The 22,408-nt window shown below is 37.2% G+C and overlaps 1 protein-coding gene across 2 annotated transcripts in view; it reads left to right on the forward strand.

The window, feature by feature from the left end:
- The window catches only part of LOC127856876 (uncharacterized), an 82,686-nt gene that overhangs the window by 28,371 nt on the left and 31,907 nt on the right, over positions 1 to 22,408 (forward strand). For both annotated transcript variants that reach the window (XM_052393055.1, XM_052393064.1), the window contains exons 18-29: positions 1,623 to 1,826; positions 2,426 to 2,613; positions 7,630 to 7,755; positions 8,271 to 8,427; positions 8,776 to 8,892; positions 9,476 to 9,610; positions 11,401 to 11,554; positions 12,284 to 12,407; positions 12,694 to 12,871; positions 15,456 to 15,640; positions 19,616 to 19,810; positions 20,368 to 20,491. In XM_052393055.1, the coding sequence (XP_052249015.1) occupies positions 1,623 to 1,826; positions 2,426 to 2,613; positions 7,630 to 7,755; positions 8,271 to 8,427; positions 8,776 to 8,892; positions 9,476 to 9,610; positions 11,401 to 11,554; positions 12,284 to 12,407; positions 12,694 to 12,871; positions 15,456 to 15,640; positions 19,616 to 19,810; positions 20,368 to 20,491 (1,887 nt within the window). The remainder of the gene's footprint in view (positions 1 to 1,622; positions 1,827 to 2,425; positions 2,614 to 7,629; positions 7,756 to 8,270; positions 8,428 to 8,775; positions 8,893 to 9,475; positions 9,611 to 11,400; positions 11,555 to 12,283; positions 12,408 to 12,693; positions 12,872 to 15,455; positions 15,641 to 19,615; positions 19,811 to 20,367; positions 20,492 to 22,408) is intronic.

Genomic DNA, 22,408 nt, shown 5'->3' on the forward strand with positions numbered 1-22,408 from the left:
GATTGCAGCTCATAAACAGGCAATATTTGGAATGCTGGAAGCCAAGGCCTTGGTGAGCAAGATTGACTTGGCGATGTTTAACAATAATTTTAGTATTCTATATATTCCTTGTTTTGAAAAATAAAAACAACAACACTGCTTGGACAAATACATAAATAATGTCACAATATACAAAAATGGTGACAAAAGTGATGACAAAATACTTAAATATTTCCATATTCAGCAGAGTAGATATACAGCTTATCCCAAGATGTTTAATTTTTCCCGTCACTGTTATATATTGTTTGATGCTAGATTTATCATACACAATTCCTCCACCACCACACACACACTACCACAATCCTCAATTCAGGGAAGGGTAGTTATTTGTTAAGGGATAATTCAACCTGTAACATAAAACATTCAAAATATTTGTTGTTTTGACGATATGTATTGTAACCAACAAATATTTTCCTTCAGTCAGCAACAGCTGAATTAATATTCTCCAATTCCCATCACTGCATTGATTTACCTACAAAATATCCTCAACGTGACAAGTTTGAGACCCTGTTAATCCTCGGAATAAATATTGACAGAGTTATTGGCCTTGCTAAACCTTTTACTTCTTACAAACGCTATATTATTCCCCCCCCCATTTCGCACATCTGCAGCGATATCACAGGCCTACAGGTGGTCTATCTGCAGTCTTACAGCTGGTCTATCTGCAGTCCTACAGGTGGCCTATCTGCAGGCCTACAGGTGGTCTATCTGCAGGCCTACAGGTGGTCTGTCAGCAGGCCTACAGTTGGTCTATCTGCAGGCCTACAGGTGGTTTATCTGCATGCCTACAGGTAGTCTATCTGCAGGCCTACAGGTGGTCTATCTGCAGGCCTACAGGTGGTTTATCTGCAGGCCTACAGGTGGTCTATCTGCAGGCCTACAGGTGGTCTATCTGCAGGCATACAGGTGGTCTATCTGCAGTCCTACAGGTGGTCTATCTGCAGGCCTACAGGTGGTCTATCTGCAGGCCTACAGGTGGTCTATCTGCAGGCCTACAGGTGGTCTATCTGCAGGCCTACAGGTGGTTTATCTGCAGGCCTACAGGTGGTCTATCAGCAGGCCTACAGGTGGTCTATCAGCAGGCCTACAGGTGGTCTATCTGCAGGCCTACAGGTGGTCTATCTGCAGGCCTACAGGTGGTTTATCTGCAGGAGATGTTTGAGCATCATGGTCAAGATTGCACGCCTCTGCTCAGTCAACTAATTTTCATTTAGACAGAGTTATGGGCCTTTGCTGAGCCTTTGATTGTGTACACACTTTATTTTATCCATCCCTGGCCTTTGCAGGTGACGTAACAGGCCTACAGGTGGTCTACATGCACAAGCCTCAAAGTTTGGAACACTGTTAAGCCCTTCAAATAAATATTGATAAAGTTATGACCCTTTCTTTTGGCTTTGTTTAACCTATTATTAACAAAAGCTATTTTGTCCACCCCACCCCGCCTGTGCAGGTGACATCACAGGCCTGCAGGTGGTCTACCTGCATGAGATGGTGAAGAATTCTCAGTCACTTGCTTTTCATTTTGGAAGTGTTATGGGCTTTGCTAAATAATTGACTGTTAACAAACACTCCATGGTCTGCAGGTGACATCACAGGCCTACAGGTGGTCTACCTGCATGAGATGTTAAAGCGTCATTGTGACGAACGCGAAACCCTGCTCAACCACCTGCAGGACGAGAGTCTCGAGGACGTGGTGGAGGCGGCTGCAACCATGGACGACAGCGAGAGACAACGCAGGCTGGCAGAACTGCAGGCCAAACGGCAGAATCTCAACCTCACCATGCCTGGTATGTCCATGAAGATTACATATACATGTTATTCTTTTAGATTTTTACTCAATGCTCTTGAAAAGGTCTTAGACTGATTAATTCTCTTCTCTGAGATCTCATGTATGTTTTAAGAAGCAGGCACTATAGCTGCAAAATGTTGCTGAAATGTGTTGATAAACTTTTGATTATCAACGTGTATTTATATTGATAAAAATGTCAAAGAAATTTGGTAAAATTAACAGTCAATTTTTCATATGCTAAATTTCATGCAAAAGTTAAGCAAATCAATACATGTACACTGAAGTAGATGTACCCTGCTTTTCAGCACTGAATACTTTTACATACAGATTTATAATGTTTTCTTTAGTGTGCAGCCCTAAGTATTTAATTAAATAAATGAAAATAGTTGCATATTTGAAAAAGTTTTAACTAAAGTGTGACCCGAAGTGCTGTATACAAATCTTTTCAAATATTTTAATATTTTATCGATTGAAAAAGCATTTACTACAGTGTACAATTCTAAGTACTTAATACATAATCTATGCAAGTATTTGATTGATTTAAGAGGTGAATATTGAAATAACAATTTTGGTATTCAATGTCAATTCATTTGTCAGATGACAAGGAGGAGCATGTGTCCATCCTGGAGGAGTGTGCAGCCATACGTGCTGTCAGTGTGAGAGAGGGGCTCGCCTCCATTGGTCAAAATGTCACCATGGAGACGGTTGCCGTGGTGATACTGGCTGAGCTGCAGGAGGAGCAGGACCGAGAGGTCGCCCTGACTTTGCAGAACATCGAAAACATGGTACGCTGCCTGGGGCCAGTAGCCTTAAAGGAGGTCTTAATGCAAGTGCGTAAAGTGTCATCCCAGATTTGCCTGTGTAGACCGCACAAGCTAAACAGGGATGACATTTTCCACTTTTTTGGTGTTTTTCGTATTAAGGGAAGATTATTTTTAGCTAAAATCCAGTTTAGGGGGAAATTACACACTTGCATTTTGCCTAGCTTCCGAAAGCAATTTCTTTTAATGTAAATGTATAAAAAATATCTTTAAATGCGGTGAAGTTTCTGGATCCTAACATGGTGAAGTTTCTGGTCCCAAATATGGTGAAGATTCTGAGGCCCAACATGGTGAAGTTTCTGGTCCCAAACATGGTGAAGTTTCTGGTCCAAAACATGGTAAAGTTTCTGGTCCCAAACATGGTGAAGTTTATGGTCCAAAACATGGTGAAGTTTCTGGTCCAAAACATGGTGAAGTTTCTGGTCCCAAACATGGTGAAGATTCTGGTGCCAAACATGGTGAAGATTCTGTTGCCAAACATGGTGAAGATTTTGGTGCCAAACATGGTGATGATTCTGGTGCCAAACATGGTGAAGATTCTGTTGCCAAACATGGTGAAGATTTTGGTGCCAAACATGGTGATGATTCTGGTGCCAAACATGGTGAAGATTCTGGTGCCAAACATGGTGAAGATTCTGGTGCCAAACATAGTGAACATTCTGGTCCCAAACATGGTGAAGATTTTGGTGCCAAACATGGTGATGATTCTGGTGCCAAACATGGTGAAGATTCTGGTGCCAAACATGGTGGTGATTCTGGTGCCAAACATGGTGAAGATTCTGGTGCTAAACATTGTGAAAAGCCTGGGACGAAAGTCCACAAAGTTCCTATGGCGAAACTTCTTTGATTAAAAATTCCGTAAATTCATACAATTCCCATTGATGGTTCATACTTACTCCATCAAAATGGTTACCAGAACAATGCAAACTGGGCGTGGTTTCTTTGCCAGCAAGGCCCATGAGTTGTCAATTTACAGATGAAACTGATTCCACCTTTTGCTATCAAATGCCAGAAATTTCCACACAAGATGATACTTTTGCGAAAAATTAAATAATCAATATAATTGCTAAGTAAGATTTTTAATAGGACTGTTGTTTTTTCCTCAGCAACTGATATACCTAGAATAGTTCATTCATTGAAACAGACTTTTTAAGAAGTATGTTATTTCAATTCCTCTTTTTATTCCACCGGTAGGGTCGCATATAGCAGTTGAATTGTCCGTCTGTCCGTGCGTCCGTCCGAAAACTTTAACATTGGTCATAACTTTTGCAATATTGAAGCTGGCAACTTGATATTTGGCATGCATGTGTATCTCATGGAGCTGCACATTTTGAGTGGTGAAAGGTTAAGGTCAAGGTTATCCTTCAAGGTCAAAGGTCAAATATATGGCTTCAAAGCGGCGCAGAAGGGGGCATTGTGTTTCTGACAAAGACATCTCTTTTTAGCTCATCTATTTTTTGAAAACAAATTATGAGCTATTGTCATCACCTTGGCGTCGGCGTCGGCGTCTTCGTCGGCGTCGGCGTCCGGTTAAGTTTTGCGTTTAGGTCCACTTTTCTCAGAAAGTATCAATGCTATTGCATTCAAACTTGGTACACTTACTTACTATCATGAGGGGACTGGGCAGGCAAAGTTAGATAACTCTGGCGTGCATTTTGACTGAATTATGTGCCCTTTTTATACTTAGAAAATTGTAAATTTTGGTTAAGTTTTGCGTTTAGGTCCACTTTTTTCAGAAAGTATCAATGCTATTGCATTCAAACTTGGTACACTTACTTACTATCATGAGGGGACTGGGCAGGCAAAGTTAGATAACTCTGGCGTGCATTTTGACAGAATTATGTGCCCTTTTTATACTTAGAAAATTGAAAATTTTGGTTAAGTTTTGTGTTAAGGTCCATTTTATTCCTTAAGTATCAAAGCTATTGCTTTCATACTTGCAACACTTACTAACTACTGTAAGGGGACTGTGCAGGCAAAGTTATGTAACTCTGACTGGCATTTGGACGGAATTATGGGCCCTTTATACTTAGAAAATTGAAAGTTTGGTTAAGTTTTGTGTTTTGGTCCACTTTACCCTTAAAGTATCATAGATATTGCTTTCATACTTGGAACACTCGCAAACTATCATAAGGGTACAGTAAAAGGACAAGTTGCATAACTCTGGATGTCATGTTTATGGAATTATGGCCCTTTTTTGACTTAGTAACTTTGAATATATGGTTAAATTTTGTGTTTCGATCCACTTTACTTCTTAAGTATCAAGGCTATTGCTTTCAAACTTCAAATACTTTCATGCTATCATGAGGTTACTGTACCTGGCAAGTTGAATTTTACCTTGACCTTTGAATGACCTTGACTCTCAAGGTCAAATTATTAAATTTCTCTAAAATTGCCATAACTTCTTTATTTATGATTAGATTTGATTGATACTTTGACAAAACTACTCTTACCTGACATACCACAATAGACTCCACCCAAACCATCGCCCGTGCCCCAACCCCCCCCCCCCCTATTTTTTTGTTTTTTAAGATCATCTCACAAATGACCACCACACCCTCACACTATACCCCCCCCAATATTTTTTTTTAGAACGGTTAAAAAACAAAACTATTTATTTTGATTATTTTATGTTTGAAATACCGTCCAACCATCGCACCCAAGAATCCCCACCCCCACCCCCCCTCCCCCCACCCGAATCCCCCCCCCCCCCCCTATTTTTTTTTTTTTTTTTTTAAGATCATCTCACAAATAACCACCACACCCTCACACTATACCCCCCCACCTCACCCCCCCCCCCAATTTTTTTTTATGAAACGGTTAAATAACACAAATATTTATTTTTATTATTTTATGTTTGAAATACCGTCCAACCATCGCACCCAAGAATACCCCCCCCCCCCCCCCCCCCCCGATTTTTTTTTTCCTTTTTTTCGCATTTTTGGAAGAAAATGTAATAAATGTCCACACCCCCACACAATGCACCGCTCTTCACTCCACCCCTCCCTCCTTTGTGATTGAAAATGAGAGTCCCTTCACCTTTAAAAAGAAAATAGATGAGCGGTCTGCACCCGCAAGGCGGTGCTCTTGTTAGGTATTGTCATAGCCAGCTCGTTGTGACGTCCGCCGTCTGACGTTCGACGTCCGCGTCGTGCTAAAACCTTAACATTGGCTCTTAAATCAAAGTGCTTCCAACTTTGAAACTTCATATGTAGATGCACCTTGATGAGTTCTACACGCCACACCCATTTTGGAGTCACTAGGTCAAAGGTCAAGGTCACTGTGACCTCTAAAAAAAAAAAAAAAAATTCTGACAAGCTTTCAGTTATTCAAAACTGCACCCGTAGCTGAGCGCGGCACCCGTTATGCGGTAATCTTGTTTAAATTCAATTTTACCTTAAAAATGATGGTAAAATTCTCCTCATATAAAGGCTCTGGATTGCTTCCATCAAATATGTGATTGCTCTGTTGGTTAGTGTAGATTAAAGTCAATACTCTACTGAAACCAACAAATTTTTTATTTATGCTTATCAATTGTTTGTATACATTTTAGAAAGGGGTGAGATGGATAATTTCACTGAATAACAACCTGTATTTGTGGTCATATTTCCTGCACGAAGAAATTTTGTGTTTGAATCTGTCTTTGAATATGCATCCAAACTTAAAATATAAAAGTGAGGGAAACATGCCTTCATATTCTTTATAAAGTGTCGAAAAAATGTCAAAATTTAGTTAATTCTGCTGAACAATACATATTTGTAGTCTATTTTACTGTTAATTAGCACGATTTTTAAGTAAAAAAGTGTTTTTAAATGAGACAGATAAGATGTTCAGCTACAGAAATATACCATGATGATTTGTGAAAGTTATTTTTTTACAAAACCAAAGGCATATTAAGCTGCTTCGTGAACCTAGTCCTTTGACCTGTTGAGAATGTATGTACAGCATGTTGTTTATATTGATTTGCAAAATACATAAAATTTGTGGTACTAATTTTTGTAGTATAATGAGCTTCATTCTTTCATTTAAATTACAGAGGAGGTATCTTTAATGTGCTATACATTTTTATGCTCCCCTAAAATTTATTTTGGGGGGAGCATATAGTCAGCGCTTCGTCTGTCTGTCTGTGTGTCCGTCCGTGCACAATTTTTGTCCGGGCTATTTCTCAGCAACTAATGACCGGAATTCAATGAAACTTTATGGGAAGCTTCACTACCAAGAGGAGATGTGCATATTATCAGCCAGTTCTGGTCGGATGATTTTTCACAGAGTTATGGCCCTTTGATATTTTCTATAAAAAAATTATTGTCCCCCCAACTACTGTGCCCTCAAGACGTTTCCTTTCATCTGAATATATAGTGCAATATTGTGACAAAAAAACCTTTGGGGAGCATCACCCGTCTCCGACGGTTTCTTGTTTAGAATAGCAGCACAATAGAAGTACATATTTTTGCAAAAAACATTTCTTATCAATTGTTCAGCTCCTGTTTGCAAAGTGTGAAAACACTATTGATTCTACACCTGGTAGAGTGGAGTAAAACAGATTTGTCAATTTTGTCCAAGATAATGCTTTGAAGCTCCTCAATCCCAAATTATTTTTGTAAGTCAGTAAAACAAAGCAATAGTGTCAATTATAATAGCATATTCTTGTTTGTGACAACAAAGGTTTTGGCTTATTCCTGTGGTTTATTTTTGACTGACATGGTATCGATGCCTGTAATCAGCATGGAATTTTGTCTTAGGTTAGGTACAGCATTAACTGGCAGTATGTTCAGCGTTTGAAATTATTTTTGAAAGATTCAAACTGTAAAAAAAGCATTTTTTTAAGTTTCAGTTTATCCTTTATTAGATAATGTAACTGATTAACAAATTGTATACACTCAGTAGCTTATTGAATTTGCAATTATTAAAATAATTAAACTGGCAAGATTAACTATGATACTTGTCAATTAAGTAACCCTACTGCTATTTCTGTTCCAGAATGAGGAGGACATTCGCACGTCTCTGAGTAGAGAGTTGAACAACCGTCGCCTGGGTAACACCTGGAACGTGATCAGCGTGCTGACCCGATACCAGGGGGAGGCAACTGACGATCTGCTGCTCAAGGTGAGATGATCTTGATGAAGTATAATCATTTTTTTAAATGAGCCATGGTCATGGAGAAAATGGGTTAATACATGTCCGTAGTATCTTAATAATCCTTAGTCAAATAAAAAGAGTTATAGGAAAACCAGGCTAAATGCATGTGCATAAAGTGTCTTCCCTTATTGGCATGTGCAGTCTGCAGGCGCCAATCAGGGACTACACTTTCAGCCTAAACTGGATTTTTTAACTAAGAAGAAACTTCCTTTAAACAAATTATACCATAAAGCAGAAAGTGTTGTCAATAATCAGCCTGTGCAACTGCACAGGTTAATCTGGGACATCACTTTACTCATGCATTCAGCCTCGTTTTCCCAGAGCACATCTTGTATGTTTTTCTTTGCTTGTCCAGCTATTCTATGAAGACCCATTTTCAATCACAAACCTGTTGTTGTTTTTATCCAATACGTTTTTACTCTTAAATAAGAGAATAAAAAGAATTGCAGATTATAATAATAACTGTTCAATTTTAATTGCAGGCTCTGGAGACAAAATACACTCTCTTACGACAAAAGCTATTGGTTGATTGCTTGCGAATTAGGATGGGAACAGACCAATGGGAGGCCTTGTCTCAAAACGATAAGCAGCAAAAAGTGTTGATCCTGGATAATCAAGCTGTGGAACAAATCCAAATAGGTGGGTTTAATTGTCGATGTTTTTGGTTTTTGTTGTTTACTTCTGCTTCTACTGTTATTTGTTTTAGAATTGTGTTTTTATTAAATACCATTTTACCATTCAAACCACTTGTCCTTACTTTAGAATAGCCTTTAACTTGCTGATCAGGGATGAAACTTTCAGGGAATTTTTCATTAAAATGTGGTCTCTTCGAATACAAAAATTCAGTGTTGGCAGAAAGTGTTGTCCCTGATTAGCCTGTGGGAACGGCACAGGCTAATGTGGGAGGACATTTTACGCAAGTGCATTAAGCCCAGCTTTTGCCAAGCACCTATCATATAGATGACTGGATGTCTTCACTCTTTTTAGGCAAGATAATGCCATCTCTCTTAGGGGAGGGGTTTCACCTGCAAGAGACTGTCACCCAAATGATGGGGTTGTGTCAGCATGTTTTCCGAAACAAGGTCAAGGGTCAACAAGTCATAGGTAAGTGCCCTTTTTAATTCATTCAAATAATCTCAGTCTGTTTTTAATTGAAGCCTGTTTATAGTTGTTTAACATGATTTAATATATATTTTTTGTAATTATTTTGAGTCTGTTAAACTATTATCATATGTGTTTTCTTACAATTATTAAATATAAGAGCAACATAATCATGCTGAAAATACAATTAATGCTGTAAGATGTAATGTTTACCAAAATACATCATATATGGCAAAATTGATTTTTACCTTGAGGGGGGAGGCATAACTGTTTTACAAACAACAATTTGTTTCAGTTAAAGAACTTTCAATGTAAATATGTCATCAAAATGACTCAACCCATTCTTTTAAGAAAAAATTTAATGTTTTGTTTTCTTATTCAGAAAAAGCAGCTTTTATAATGTGTCATCCCCTCTGAAAAAATCATTTAAATCATTTCCCTTTAGGTTTACTTAAGATGTTTCATTTCTATGCTACAAATATTCCCCCCAAAACAATTATATGACTATCTCCCCCCACCCACCCCCACCCCAAGGGCTCCATCCCATTCGGCTGGATAAAAAACATTGTATTCTGATTTCTCTCAGGTAACCATAGTAACCTGAGCATGAGTGAAGACACGGGAGCAGTCAGTAAGAAAAGGGCCGGCCCTGAGAATCCCCTGAAGTCCCTGATAGCGAGGCTGGAGGAGGAACGACATGCCCTCACACGACAACTCAGGGGTAGGAAAGAAAAGTTTTCTTTGAGCGTGGCTCTGGGAAAACAGGGCTTAATGCATGTGCGTAGAGTGTCATCCCAGATTAGCCTGTGAAGTCTGCACAGGCAAGTCAAGGAAGACACTTTTTGTCTAAACTGGATAAACAAGAGACTTCCTTTTCACAAAAATACCATAACAGCGTAAATGTTTGTTACCGATCAGCCTGTTCAAACTACGCAGGCTAATTTGGGACCACATTTTATGCACATGCATTAAACCTTGTTTTTGAGGGCGAGGCTCATTAATTAAAGAGCTTCTTAAAAAAAATTGAGCAGACAAACGGATAATCCACATTCACACGCGTTTAGGTATGACATAGTATATAAGATGCGTTAAGAATAAGCAAACTTGTATAAACTTGTATATAATAATGCATTTCATTTCCATTTATGTGCCTGCATATTGAAAAATGAGACATTTACAACTCAATGCTGTTACTGAGTGTAATTATTGTAAAAACAACTTGTTGCATATAAGTATTGTAAAATATTTTCATTGAAATACTTGTGCATTGCTTGGGATTTTTCATTGTAGTGTGTAATGACAGTCGGTAAATTAATGAATTTAAAATTTTACAATTGTTTGACAAAAAATGAACTTAATAACACTACAAATGCAGTAAATAAAACATAAATTCCATTTTGATAATAACTGACTCATTTGTTAAAATTGTGAAAATTATTAAGCATTTGTAAAGCAAAATGATGGAATAATTTACAATATTACAATTGATTTCCTTAAGTTTTTTTTTCATGTGGGTCACATAAGACACTAAATGGGTTTCTTTAAGATAGAGATACAGAGAACAAGTCCATTAAATGATTACAAGTTTCTGAAAATTGAATATTCATATGCACTATTCTAAATTTCACAATTTAACAAAAGATTTGTTTCTCTTGCAAAATGTGGCTAAATGCATTTGCTGAAAGTGTTGTCCCCGATTAGCCCTGTGTAGTCTGCACAGTCTAGCCCTGTGTAGTCTGCACAGTCTAGCCCTGTGTAGTCTGCACAGTCTAGCCCTGTGTAGTCTGCACAGTCTAGCCCTGTGTAGTCTGCACAGTCTAGCCCTGTGTAGTCTGCACAGTCTAGCCCTGTGTAGTCTGCACAGTCTAGCCCTGTGTAGTCTGCACAGTCTAGCCCTGTGAAGTCTGCACAGTCTAGCCCTGTGTAGTCTGTGTAGTCTAGCCCTGTGTAGTCTGCACAGGCTAGCCCTGTGTAGTCTGCACAGTCTAGCCCTGTGTAGTCTGCACAGTCTAGCCCTGTGTAGTCTGCACAGTCTAGCCCTGTGTAGTCTGCACAGTCTAGCCCTGTGTAGTCTGCACAGTCTAGCCCTGTGTAGTCTGCACAGTCTAGCCCTGTGTAGTCTGCACAGGCTAGCCCTGTGTAGTCTGTGTAGTCTGCACAGTCTAGCCCTGTGTAGTCTGTGTAGTCTGCACAGTCTAGCCCTGTGTAGTCTGCACAGTCTAGCCCTGTGAAGTCTATGTAGTCTGCACAGTCTAGCCCTGTGTAGTCTGCACAGGCTTATCAGAGACAACACTTTCGGCTTAGACTGGATTTTGCTACGAAGGGACTTCCTTTAAATGAAAAAAAAAATAACATGAAAGCATAAAGTGCATCCCTGATTAGCCTATGCAGACTGCACAGGCTAATTTGGGATGACACTTATCACAGATGCATTAAACCTCATTATCACAGAGCAAGACTCAAGTACATTTTAAACAGCAAGTGATAGCCGTTCTGTTCCCATGCATTTAGGCCAAGCAGAAGACCACTTCAGTGAGCAGAAGAGATTGATACAGCTAACCCGTTACCATAGAGAAATAGCACTGGCCAATCAGGATGAGAGCTTTGCTACCTTGGCAACCATGGTCGCTCTGTGTGAGAGGCAGCAGGAGGAAATCAAGTTCAGGTCAGTTTTAGTTTCTCAATCCCAGACATTCAGATTAATCATTTTAATGTGAACTATACTCCAGCTTTGTGTAATGTTCTCATATTGGTGAAATCATTTATAATATAAACCTGGACGTTTTCAAATGATATCCTCCTGGGATACCTAGTACTGGTTCTTCCCAGAAAACTATCTCAAACGTTTAAAGAACCAGCTTGGGCTTTCATGGCTCCTATAAGCTAAATAAAAAAAAAATATGTAGATTTTTTTTCATTCTTGATTGTTAATCTCTTTTAGGATATTTTATAATTGTTTAAAAAAAGTCAAATTCATCTTTTTTAAGCCAAATGTTTAAAATTCCTAAGTGTAACCAAATGAAACCTCTTTAGCCAAAATTGTAAAATACATAGTAGGAATATGAAACTTTTTTACCAACTGTATTATATTTTTACCTAAATGAACATTCTTTGGCCAAATGTGTGGTAGTTTAGCCCAATTAATCTTTCTCTAGCCAATGTGTATTATTGTAGACAAATAAAATTGTCTGTTTCCAAAATGTGTAATATTTTAGACAATTTAAACATTCTTTTGCCAAATGTGTTATATTTTACACAAATTAAGTTTTTTAGCCAAATGATGAAAGATATAGATATAAATTGTGAAACAATTTGGAAAATGGCTGAGTGTCTTTGTAACAATTGGAATTATAAAAACAACAACTGAGTGATGTGCCTGCATGTCTTCTTGCAGACTAGAACATGACGTTGAGCGCTATGGGAAGGTTGCAGCTAAGTGGATACAAGATATCGAGCGAGGACGCCAACATACACTGGAGACAGAGGCCCCGCAGTCACATTCTGTCGTGGAACTTCTTGTAGGTGTTGGCATATGGGTTGAAAAATAACATATGTCTATTATCTTTCCAAAATGATAATCAATGTAAAATATCGACATTGTGTTCAGGCATCTTTGTAGAAAGCCAACAATTTCGTTAAAATCTACTTTAAAGTGCCATGAAAGTTACCACTGACATCAGTTACAATATTTTTTTTCAATTAAAATTGATTTTCAAGTTCAATTAAAAGTTCTGTCAGAAAGGGTCCAGGCATGTTCTATTGACTTTGCATTTCCAAGTTTCATCTATCAGTATAACTTTACAGGACCACATGATGTTATTACTGGAGAAGAAGCACATAAAGGAACGGGAGCTGTTTTGTCGTCTGCTGTCGAGCACAGACAAGATGACTCAGCAGAAGACGGAGGCTGCCTCCACTAGCAGGCAGGACCGGCACAGGAAAATGGCGGAACTGTACGAAACTAGACAGAAATCTGTGAAAGGTGGGTGCATTTTTTTATTGAATACTGAGTATTTAAATATATTATTAGCTCGGCTGTTTTCGGAGAAAACCCGAGGTATTGTCATAGCCAGCTCGTTGTGTCTTGTTGTGTCCGTCGTCGTCCGCGTCGTGCTAAAACCTTAACATTTTGTCAAGGTTTTGAGCATTGGCTCTAAAATCAAAGTGCTTCAACATACAACTTTGAAACTTCATATGTAGCTCCACCTTGATGAGTTCTACCCTTTTTTGGGTCACTAGGTCAAAGGTCAAGGTCACTGTGACCTCTAAAAAAGATCTGACAAGCTTTCATCTATTCAAAACTGCACCCGCAGCCGAGCATGGCACCCGTTATGCGGTGCTCTTGTTAGATTACTGGTATAAATCCTGATTCCTAACTGGAAGGCACAAGAGTTGGAAACTAAACAAAATGCAATGGTTGTCTCTCTCCAAAAATCTGAAGAGGATAGATGAATGAAATGTTTCTCATCCACTTCATTCCAAATTTCCAAAACAATATTAAAAATTCATGTTTGGGTTTTTTCCCATAAACATATAGAAATAATAATGCACAATAAATATACATTTAAAACAAAGCATGAACATAAAAATGTAAAGAAGAAGAACACACTTGAAAGATAATTCGTAAAAGACTTAAAATACTTTCAAGTAATTTAAGGAGCAAAATGTTTAAGAAACTGTATAATAGAATGATCAAAGAAAATAATGAACTAGGTATTAAAGACTGGTGATTACAACTTGTACATTAATTTAAATAGTTGGCTTATTTGGCTTATTAGCTCACCTGAGCACAACGTGCTCATGGTAAGCTTTTGTGATCGACTTTTGTCCGTCGTGCGTCGTCCGTTGTGCGCCATCAACATTTTGCCTTGTGAACACTCTAGAGGCCACATTTATTGTCTGATCTTCATGAAATTTGGTCAGAACATTTGTCACATTGATACCTCGACTGAGTTCCAAAATGGATCATGCTGGGTCAAAAACTAGGTCATTAGATACAAATAAAAACTTGTGAACACTGTAGAAGTCACATTTGATGCCCAATCTTCATGTAACTTTGTCAAAATGTTTGTCTAAATGATATGTTGGTTGAGTTAAAAAATGGTTCCGGTCCGTTCAAAAACATGGCCTCCAGGGGGCGGGGCAGTATTCCTAATATGGCTATAGAGAAACCTTGTGAACACTCTAGAAGTCATAATTTTTGCCCAATCATCATGAAACTTGGTCAAAACATTGGTTTCATTGATATCTTGGACGAGTTCGCAAATGATCCAGATCGGTGAAAAAACATGGCCGCCAGGGGGCGGGGCAGTTTTCCTTATATGGCTATAGTAAAACCTTGTTAACACTCTAGAGGCCACATTTATTGTCCAATCTTCATGAAATTTAATCAAAAGATTGGTCTCAATGATATCTTGGATGAGTTCGAAAATGGTTACATTTGCTTGAAAAACGTGGCTGCCAAGAGGCGGGGCATTTTTCCTTATATGGCTATATGGCTATAGTAAAACCTTGTGAACACTCTAGAGGCCACATTTATTGTCCAATCTTCATGAAATTTGGTCAGCAGATTGGTTGCAATGATATCTTGGATGAGTTCGAAAATGGTTACGTTTGCTTGAAAAACATGGCTGTCAAGGGGCGGGGCATTTTTCCTTATATGGCTATATATGGCTATGGTAAAATCTTGTTAACACTCTAGAGGCCACATTTATTGTCCGATCTTCATGAAACTTGGTCAGAAGATTCATCCCAATAATATTGTGGACGAGTTAAAAAATGATGCTGGTTTGTTGAAAAACATAGCCGCCAGGGGGCGGGGCATTTTTCCTTATATGGCTATAGTAAAACCTTGTTAACACTCTAGAGGTCACATTTATTTTCCGATCATCATGAAACTTGCTCAGAAGATTTGTCCCAATGATATCTTGGATGAGTTCAAAAATGGTTACCTTTGCTTGAAAAACATGGCTGCCAAGGGGCGGGGCATTTTTCCTTATATGGCTATATATGGCTATAGTAAAATCTTGTTAACACTGTAGAGGCCTTATTATTGTCTGATCTTTATGAAACTTGGTCAGAAGATTCATTCCATCAATATCTTGGACGAGTTTGAAAATGATGCCGGTTGGTTGAAAAACATGGCCACCAGGGGGCGGGGCATTTTTTCTTATATGACTATAGTAAAACCTTGTCAACACTCTAGTTATGTCATAAAGTGCTGCTTTAATGTATTCTTACAATGAAGACAATGTTAAGTTAATATCCTTCCTATTTTGCATATTAAACTTGCAATAATGTATAGATTCTTAAAATAAAATATCACCATTTATTCATTACGTCTTTATTTTTTAGCTTAGAACATTTGTTTCATTGATATCTTGGGCTGCAAAGAACAGGTCATTTCTTTTATCTCAGGTGAGCGACTTTGGGCCTTTCAGGCCCTCTTGTTTACTGAAGAATCATTTTAACATATTATGAAAAATATTTAAAATAATAAAATTAAGACTGAATAAACACTCAAGACTGTGTGCAAGGAAAGAAATTTTTGCTACACAACATTTTAGAACGTGGCATGGAGAACATGGAAGTGTTAACAGAAGGGACAATATTGAAGAAGGAGGACCGTAGATCAGACCTGTTTGGTCTAGAAGAGGGAGATGATGCGTTGTTGCGCCAATCACTGATGGCCAGCCTTCTGGAGTACCAGAACTCGGAGGCAGAAAGGCTTATCTGCTACCTGGCTGGAAAGGTAGGTAGACAGTTAGCTCCACTCTACACTGAATATTCTGAGCTACATTACTCACCCATGTCAGCCTCTGTGTATTTGCAACTTCACACATGTGTTGGGGAAAGTTGGGAGGTCACTGACTAATTTCTATAACTCTGACTGTTGTGGGATTTTATATCCCAGGCTTCCTGCTGCAAGAGACATATGGTTATTTTCTTGTCCATCAATCTTTCCTTATGTACAAACAAAAAGATACTTGTGTATAAAATAACACTGCGGTAATCTATTGGAAGCAACCTACAATCTGAGAAGAAAAATCTTCATTACTCAGGGTACAGAATCAACGGGGTTTTCAGTCGTTTACACATGGGCTGAACAGAATGTAATCACACCATTAAGAACTTTATTTTTGAAAATATCTCAAGTTATTGAAATACATTTGCAAAAATCTATAGTGCATAAAAGACAGTTGCGTGAAACTTAAAGTGTACAATAAATGCAGTAAAAATGGAATTTTTTAACTAGAACACATGCTTATTAAATAAAGTAATTATGATGTATTTCACATTGCCATAAGCAGCATTAAAATCTGTCTTTTATGCACAAGTTGAAATTCTTAAGAAAACTTGTTTTAAAATGTTATATGTAATAAAGCACACTTACCCTCTTGTATAAATCCAATAAAGTTAAAAGGTGGAACCCCAAAAAGTCACGTGATTCTGCACCATGTTTTAGGAAAGGTATTAATTTATTAGGCTGTAATTTTTGTAAAAAAAAAAAAATCAACATTTTTTTTCATAAACGCTAGCATTCATACCCCTAACACTAGGTCATGGTTAAAGTATAGATTCTGATATATGCAGTGTTTTCTGCTGGAAAGCGCATTTCTAAGACAAGGTCAAGGTCAAATAGAAGGCTGGGCTTTAAGCAGTTTTGGTGTTTCCCCAATTGTAAAATCGACTTATGTATGCATGGTAGAATTTTAATTATGTCAAATTCAAAGTAAAATTGAGGTCGCAATTACGCTACATTCTCTGGAAACTGGACTTTATGCAAGTGGGTAAAGAAATCCCAGAAAATCCTGTGCAGACCACACAGGCTAATCAGAGACGACTATAATTTCATGTAACGGAGTCTTACTTTAAACAAAATATTCCATAAAAGCAGAAAGTGATGATTCAGATAAGCATGTGCAGACTGCACAGGCTAATCTGTGCTGACAATTTATACACATGCATTTAGCCCAGTTTATCCAGAAAGGGACTAAATTTGTCACAATCCTAGTGTTGGGTCAAATATTTTTGCTGCTAGAAAAAATAGTAAATATTTGTTAGCCAATATATAGCCCATTTAAATTATCCCCAGTCAATTATAGGACAAGGTTAAATTTAAAATGAGGTTGAGTAATATGGATGAATAGGGAACAGTAAAAAGCAACACACAGCTGAAGTACTAAAGACTTTTAGCAAGCAGTCTGCCAAAAAATGTGTGAGTAATTGCACAGACAGGCTTGAAAAATGTAAACTGTCTCAAACAGGCAAGACAATATTCATGATTATGATTCTTTAAATATGAACAAATAGTATTTTTTTATTAGCTCACCTGAGCACAACGTGCTCATGGTGAGCTTTTGTAATCACCTTTTGTCCGTTGTCCGTCGTCCGTCATTCGTTGTCAACATTTTGCCTTGTGAACACTTTAGAGGCCACATTTATTGTCCGATTTTCATGAAACTTGGTCAGAACATTTGTCCCAATAATACCTCGACTGAGTTCGAAACTGGGTCATGCTGGGTCAAAAATTAGGTCACAAGGTAAAAAAAAAGAAAAACCTTGTGAACACTGTAGAAGTCACATTTAATGCCCAATCTTCATGTAACTTTGTCAAAATGTTTGTCTTAGTAATATGTTGGTTGAGTTCAAGAATGGTTCCGGTCCGTTGAAAAACATGGCCGCCAGGGGGCGGGGCAGTATTCCTTATATGGCTATAGAGAAACCTTGTGAACACTCTAGAAGTCACAATTTTTGCCCAATCATCATGAAACTTGGTCAAAACATTGGTTTTATTGATATCCCTGATGAGATCGAAAATTGTCCAGATCGGTGAAAAAACATGGCCGCCAGGGGGCGGGGCAGTTTTCTCTATATGTATATAGTGAATACATTTGAACACTCTAGAAATCACATTTTTGGTCCAATCTTCGTGAAATTTGGTCAGAACATTTGTTTCCTGGATACGACGGTTGAGTTTGAAAATGGTTCAGATCAGTAAAAAAACATGGCTGCCAGGGGGTGGGCCTTTTCCTTATATTTATATAGTAAAAAAGCTTGTGAACACTCTAGAAGTCACATTTTTTGCCTAATCATCATGAAATTTAGTCAAAACATTGGTTATGTGGATACCTCGGACGAGTTTGAAAATAGTCGTGAACATTTGAAAAACATGGCCATAATAACAGAGGATTATTATGTTGATGATTGGTTGGGGATGAAGTGCAACAAACGTATTTTTGCCATCTGAAAACCCTTTATTAAATAATCTCAAAATTTTAAGTAGTAATATTGATTTCACAGAAAATTACTTAAGGGAGAAACAACAGTATATAACAGTTTAGAGTCAGGCCCCAAATTCCTGTGCTGGCCACTTTTCACAAATTTTGTTGCATGTAATTTAATGACCGCAGACCATGCAATGAAATAACCATTACATGATTAGCCACAGCAGGTACCTCATTATCTCTGACAGTTGCTTGATGCATAACCCCTTGTTTACAGCCCTTTGCAGTGAACAGCATGGAACAGCAATTGCTATACAGTGGTATCAATATAGAGATAAACACATAAATACATCTGTCTAGCATTTATTTCGTATAAAAATCAGCATGCTGACTGCATAAAAAGAACAGATAACAATATTGAAGCAAGCTCTTGAAATAGCAAAATTTTGTACTTATATATTTCCAAGAAAGGTTTATACAATATATATAAATTTAATGGGCGTGATATTTCATATTTCTTAGCTTTAAGTACAGTGATGCCTGATTGAACTTACTCAATATGGCTATTATTTAACTTATAACTATCACAAAGTCCCAATGTATATTATGAATATCAAGAAGAAAAAGTAAAGATATGTACGTAAAAATATCCTTTACAGCTTAGGCAACAACTGTTGTCAAAATTCAATTATATTGATCAATAAAAAATAGATTGAAATATTCTCCAACTTAACTGTTGAACATTTATTGACAAAAAACTATCGTGTCTACATGTACACATATCATATCACAGATATACTTTGTTCAAGAATTAAAGAGATAGAGAAAATGTGCTTAAAACCAACTATTTGCGATACTTATGATATTAAATGCAGCTTGTATTTGAGAATAAATTTCACAATTAAAATGCGTTTTAGTTTTGCATTGGTTGTAAATAAAGAGTAGAAGCGTAGAGGAATTGTTTACAAACAACACTTACAAATGTGAATAATTAACAAAAATTAACTCTTAAATGAAGTATGAAATTTCATTTTAAATCATAAATACAGATTGATATACAAAAGTCATGTAGGCCTACATGGATGATATGTGAAATACAGTATTATGTGAAAGTCAGAAATACCATTATTCTAATTAATTTTATATACAGACGTACGTCATGTATGATATGTGGAATGCAGTATTACTTGAAAATCAGAGTATCATTGTTCTAAATAACTTTGAATGAAAAAACAGTGAAAACGTATTTTAATAATAGAGCACACTAAGTCTGTACTACCGCCTGTCTGCTCAGTACTCGTCCTCTTTTGAAGATTTTACACTAAATAATGGAACTATAAAGCGCAAGTTAAGTATGTATGCTCGTCTGTATGAAGTACTTTTATTATTTTGAACTCCACCTTCCCAGAATAGTTAAGTTCCTTTGGGTCTCAGGTGAGCGCCTTAGGGCCCATGGCCCTCTTGTTGAACATGCAAAGCTGTTTTACTATTTACACAAGACGGAGGAATCTATCCAGTTAGAAGAGAAGAAGATTCTCCAGGACACCAAATCCAACATGGCCGACAACATTGCGTGCATAGTGCTCTCTCTTGATCCTAAGGATAGCTCCAACACTGATGACATCATTGAGGCCCTCGAAGGGAAATATGACGCACTCAGGGACAAACTGTTGGCCGAGGCCCTCATGAAGGAGGTAAGAGATGGAATATATTTGTTAGATACGTTATTTCAACTTGTTCAACAAAAGAAAACAAATGATGACATTGAATAAGATATTATGAATATGTGACAGCAAAACTGAAGCTGTTATTTGCACTGTATTGAGCGACAAATTTGTAAGATTAGACGATGTACAGAATTTAAGAGCATGCAAGCCATTAGCCAATAAAATGTGTGCTGAGCCCTTAGATTTTATGTGAATATATTTCCTCTTTTCAAGATATACTGAAAGAACAATTGTGGGCAACTTTGGTCGGAATTAGCCACTTCATTTAAGAGTGGCTATGCCATTTGGCTAATGAGACAAATAATCTTCTGTGACCTTACATGAGACAATTTAGCACCTGAGCAGACTGCACACTACGCAGGTTGGTCTTGAGCTACTCTGGATGCATATGGCATAAGACCCATTTTTGCATGACGTATTGGGCATAACATGGTTCATATGTTAGTTTATAACATTGTTTCTTTGAAAATGCTTACATTTTATAGAGGAATATCTGTATTAACCCGGACAAATCTTCAATTCAGTTGGGAGAGTCAGAATGGAATAGACTGTCTGAGAAGGAACGACAGCGGAGAATCCTGCAACTAAAGCTGAAAGAACGACAGCTGAGAAAGTCAGGGAAGATAGATGAGGCCAATGCCTTGCTAGGTACACCAGTATGAACATGCCTCATTCTGGGAAATGTGGGCTTAATGCATGTGCTTTAAGTGTCGTCCCAGTTAGGGACCACAATTTCTGCTCAAAACTGGATTTTCATATACTAGAGACTTCCTTTTTATTAAAAATTATCAAAAGTTTGTTTATGGATGGATGTAAATCCCTTGATTTATGGTATAAACCTAAAAAAACTATTTAAGTGTAGGGAAATCGTTTTTAGCTCAACTTTTCGAAAAAAATTAGAGCTATTCTACTCGCCCCGGCATCGGTGTTGGTTACAGTTTTTTTATAAAGTCAATACTTCTTTATGGCAACAAGGCAATTGTGTAGGACAAGCTGCATAACTCTGTCAGCATTATTTTTAGAGTTATGCCCCTTTTTATCTTAGAATTTTAGGTTAAAATTTTTAATAAGTTCAATAATTTTATCAAAGATAATCAATTCAGACTTGGACTACTTCCTTATGGGGATGAGACACTAGCTGGATAACTCTGTCAACAATATTTTTAAAGTTATGCCCCTTTTTAACTTATTTTGTTAAATTTCTAAAACTTAAACACTATCAAAGATATTTTACTCAAACTTGGAATACTTCTTTATAGCAACAAGACAATTGTGTAGGACAAGGTGCATAACTCTTTTGAAAAAAAAATGAGCTTCAAGGATGGAAACTAACGTTTTACAATTGGTTGCCCACACGGGCAACCATCTTTACTATTTTGGTTGCCCAGCTAAAGACTAAAGAGCCCAGTACAATGTACATGTAGTGTCATGTGTATCTAATACTTTCTTTAAATAAAAGATAACTGAACAAAATTGCTTACATTACACTCTTTCTGTGTATAATGTCTTAATATGAGTCTGAGTTGAATAATTTCCTTGGCCTTTATGAATAAATATTATTAAAATTATTTATCAACAGTCGCCAATTTTATTAAATGTTTAATTGTACTTGAATGTTTCAAGCTTAAAAAAGCTAGTTGTCCGGCTGGACTACCAACTTTTGAATTTAAGTTGCTCAGGCTAAAATCTACTTGCCCCGGGCTCACGGGCAACCACTAATTTCCATCCCTGAGCTTATGTCATGACCTGAGCAGCGTCTGCGTCTGCATTATATGTATAATCTATATGATATTACAAAAAAATAAACAATATACAAAATATGTTTTTTTTTTAAGAATTTTGAAATAAATAATATTAATTTGTAAATAATGTCTACAGTTGATTTTAACTTGACTTCATTTTTTATTTACTGTAACTAATCCAAATAGTCAAATGCTGTATTTCTTGATACTATTTTTGCTTCAATATCAAGCATTTATTACTTTATCAAGTCTGAGACAAGTCAAGCATGCTGTCCTACAGACAGCTATTGTTATGCATTGCAATTCTGCTCATTTATATATATACACCCATGCAGTTTCATACTGAAATCTTGTAGCGTATCAGAGATATAGCCTGAAAAGTAACACAATACAAAACAACAAAGGACAAAACTCTTATTTAAGAAAGTGTAGGTTTATGGTTCTTGTGCATGGTACTACTCCTCATGGATATCAATACACCCATAAAGTTACATGTTGAAGTATTGTATGGTCTCTGAGATATAGCCCTGAAAAGTTGCATCATACAAAAAAACAAAAGGCAATAACTATTATTTAAAAAAGTGTAGGGTTATGGTTCATGAAGGTTGCAGGTCTCCTCATTGATATCTATACACCCATGAAGTTTAATGTTGATATCTTATATAGTTTCTGAGATGTAGCCATGCAATGTTTTGTGACAGACAGACGGAATGACACACTGACGGACGGACAGACTAAAGGATGGATGTTCGGACAGACAATGCCAATTCTATATCCCCCTGCCTTTTGCGAGGGATTAAAAAATCCATAAAAGTTTAATGTG

The sequence above is a fragment of the Dreissena polymorpha genome, chromosome 1, assembly GCF_020536995.1.
Source record: "Dreissena polymorpha isolate Duluth1 chromosome 1, UMN_Dpol_1.0, whole genome shotgun sequence".
NCBI classification, from domain to species: domain Eukaryota; kingdom Metazoa; phylum Mollusca; class Bivalvia; order Myida; family Dreissenidae; genus Dreissena; species Dreissena polymorpha.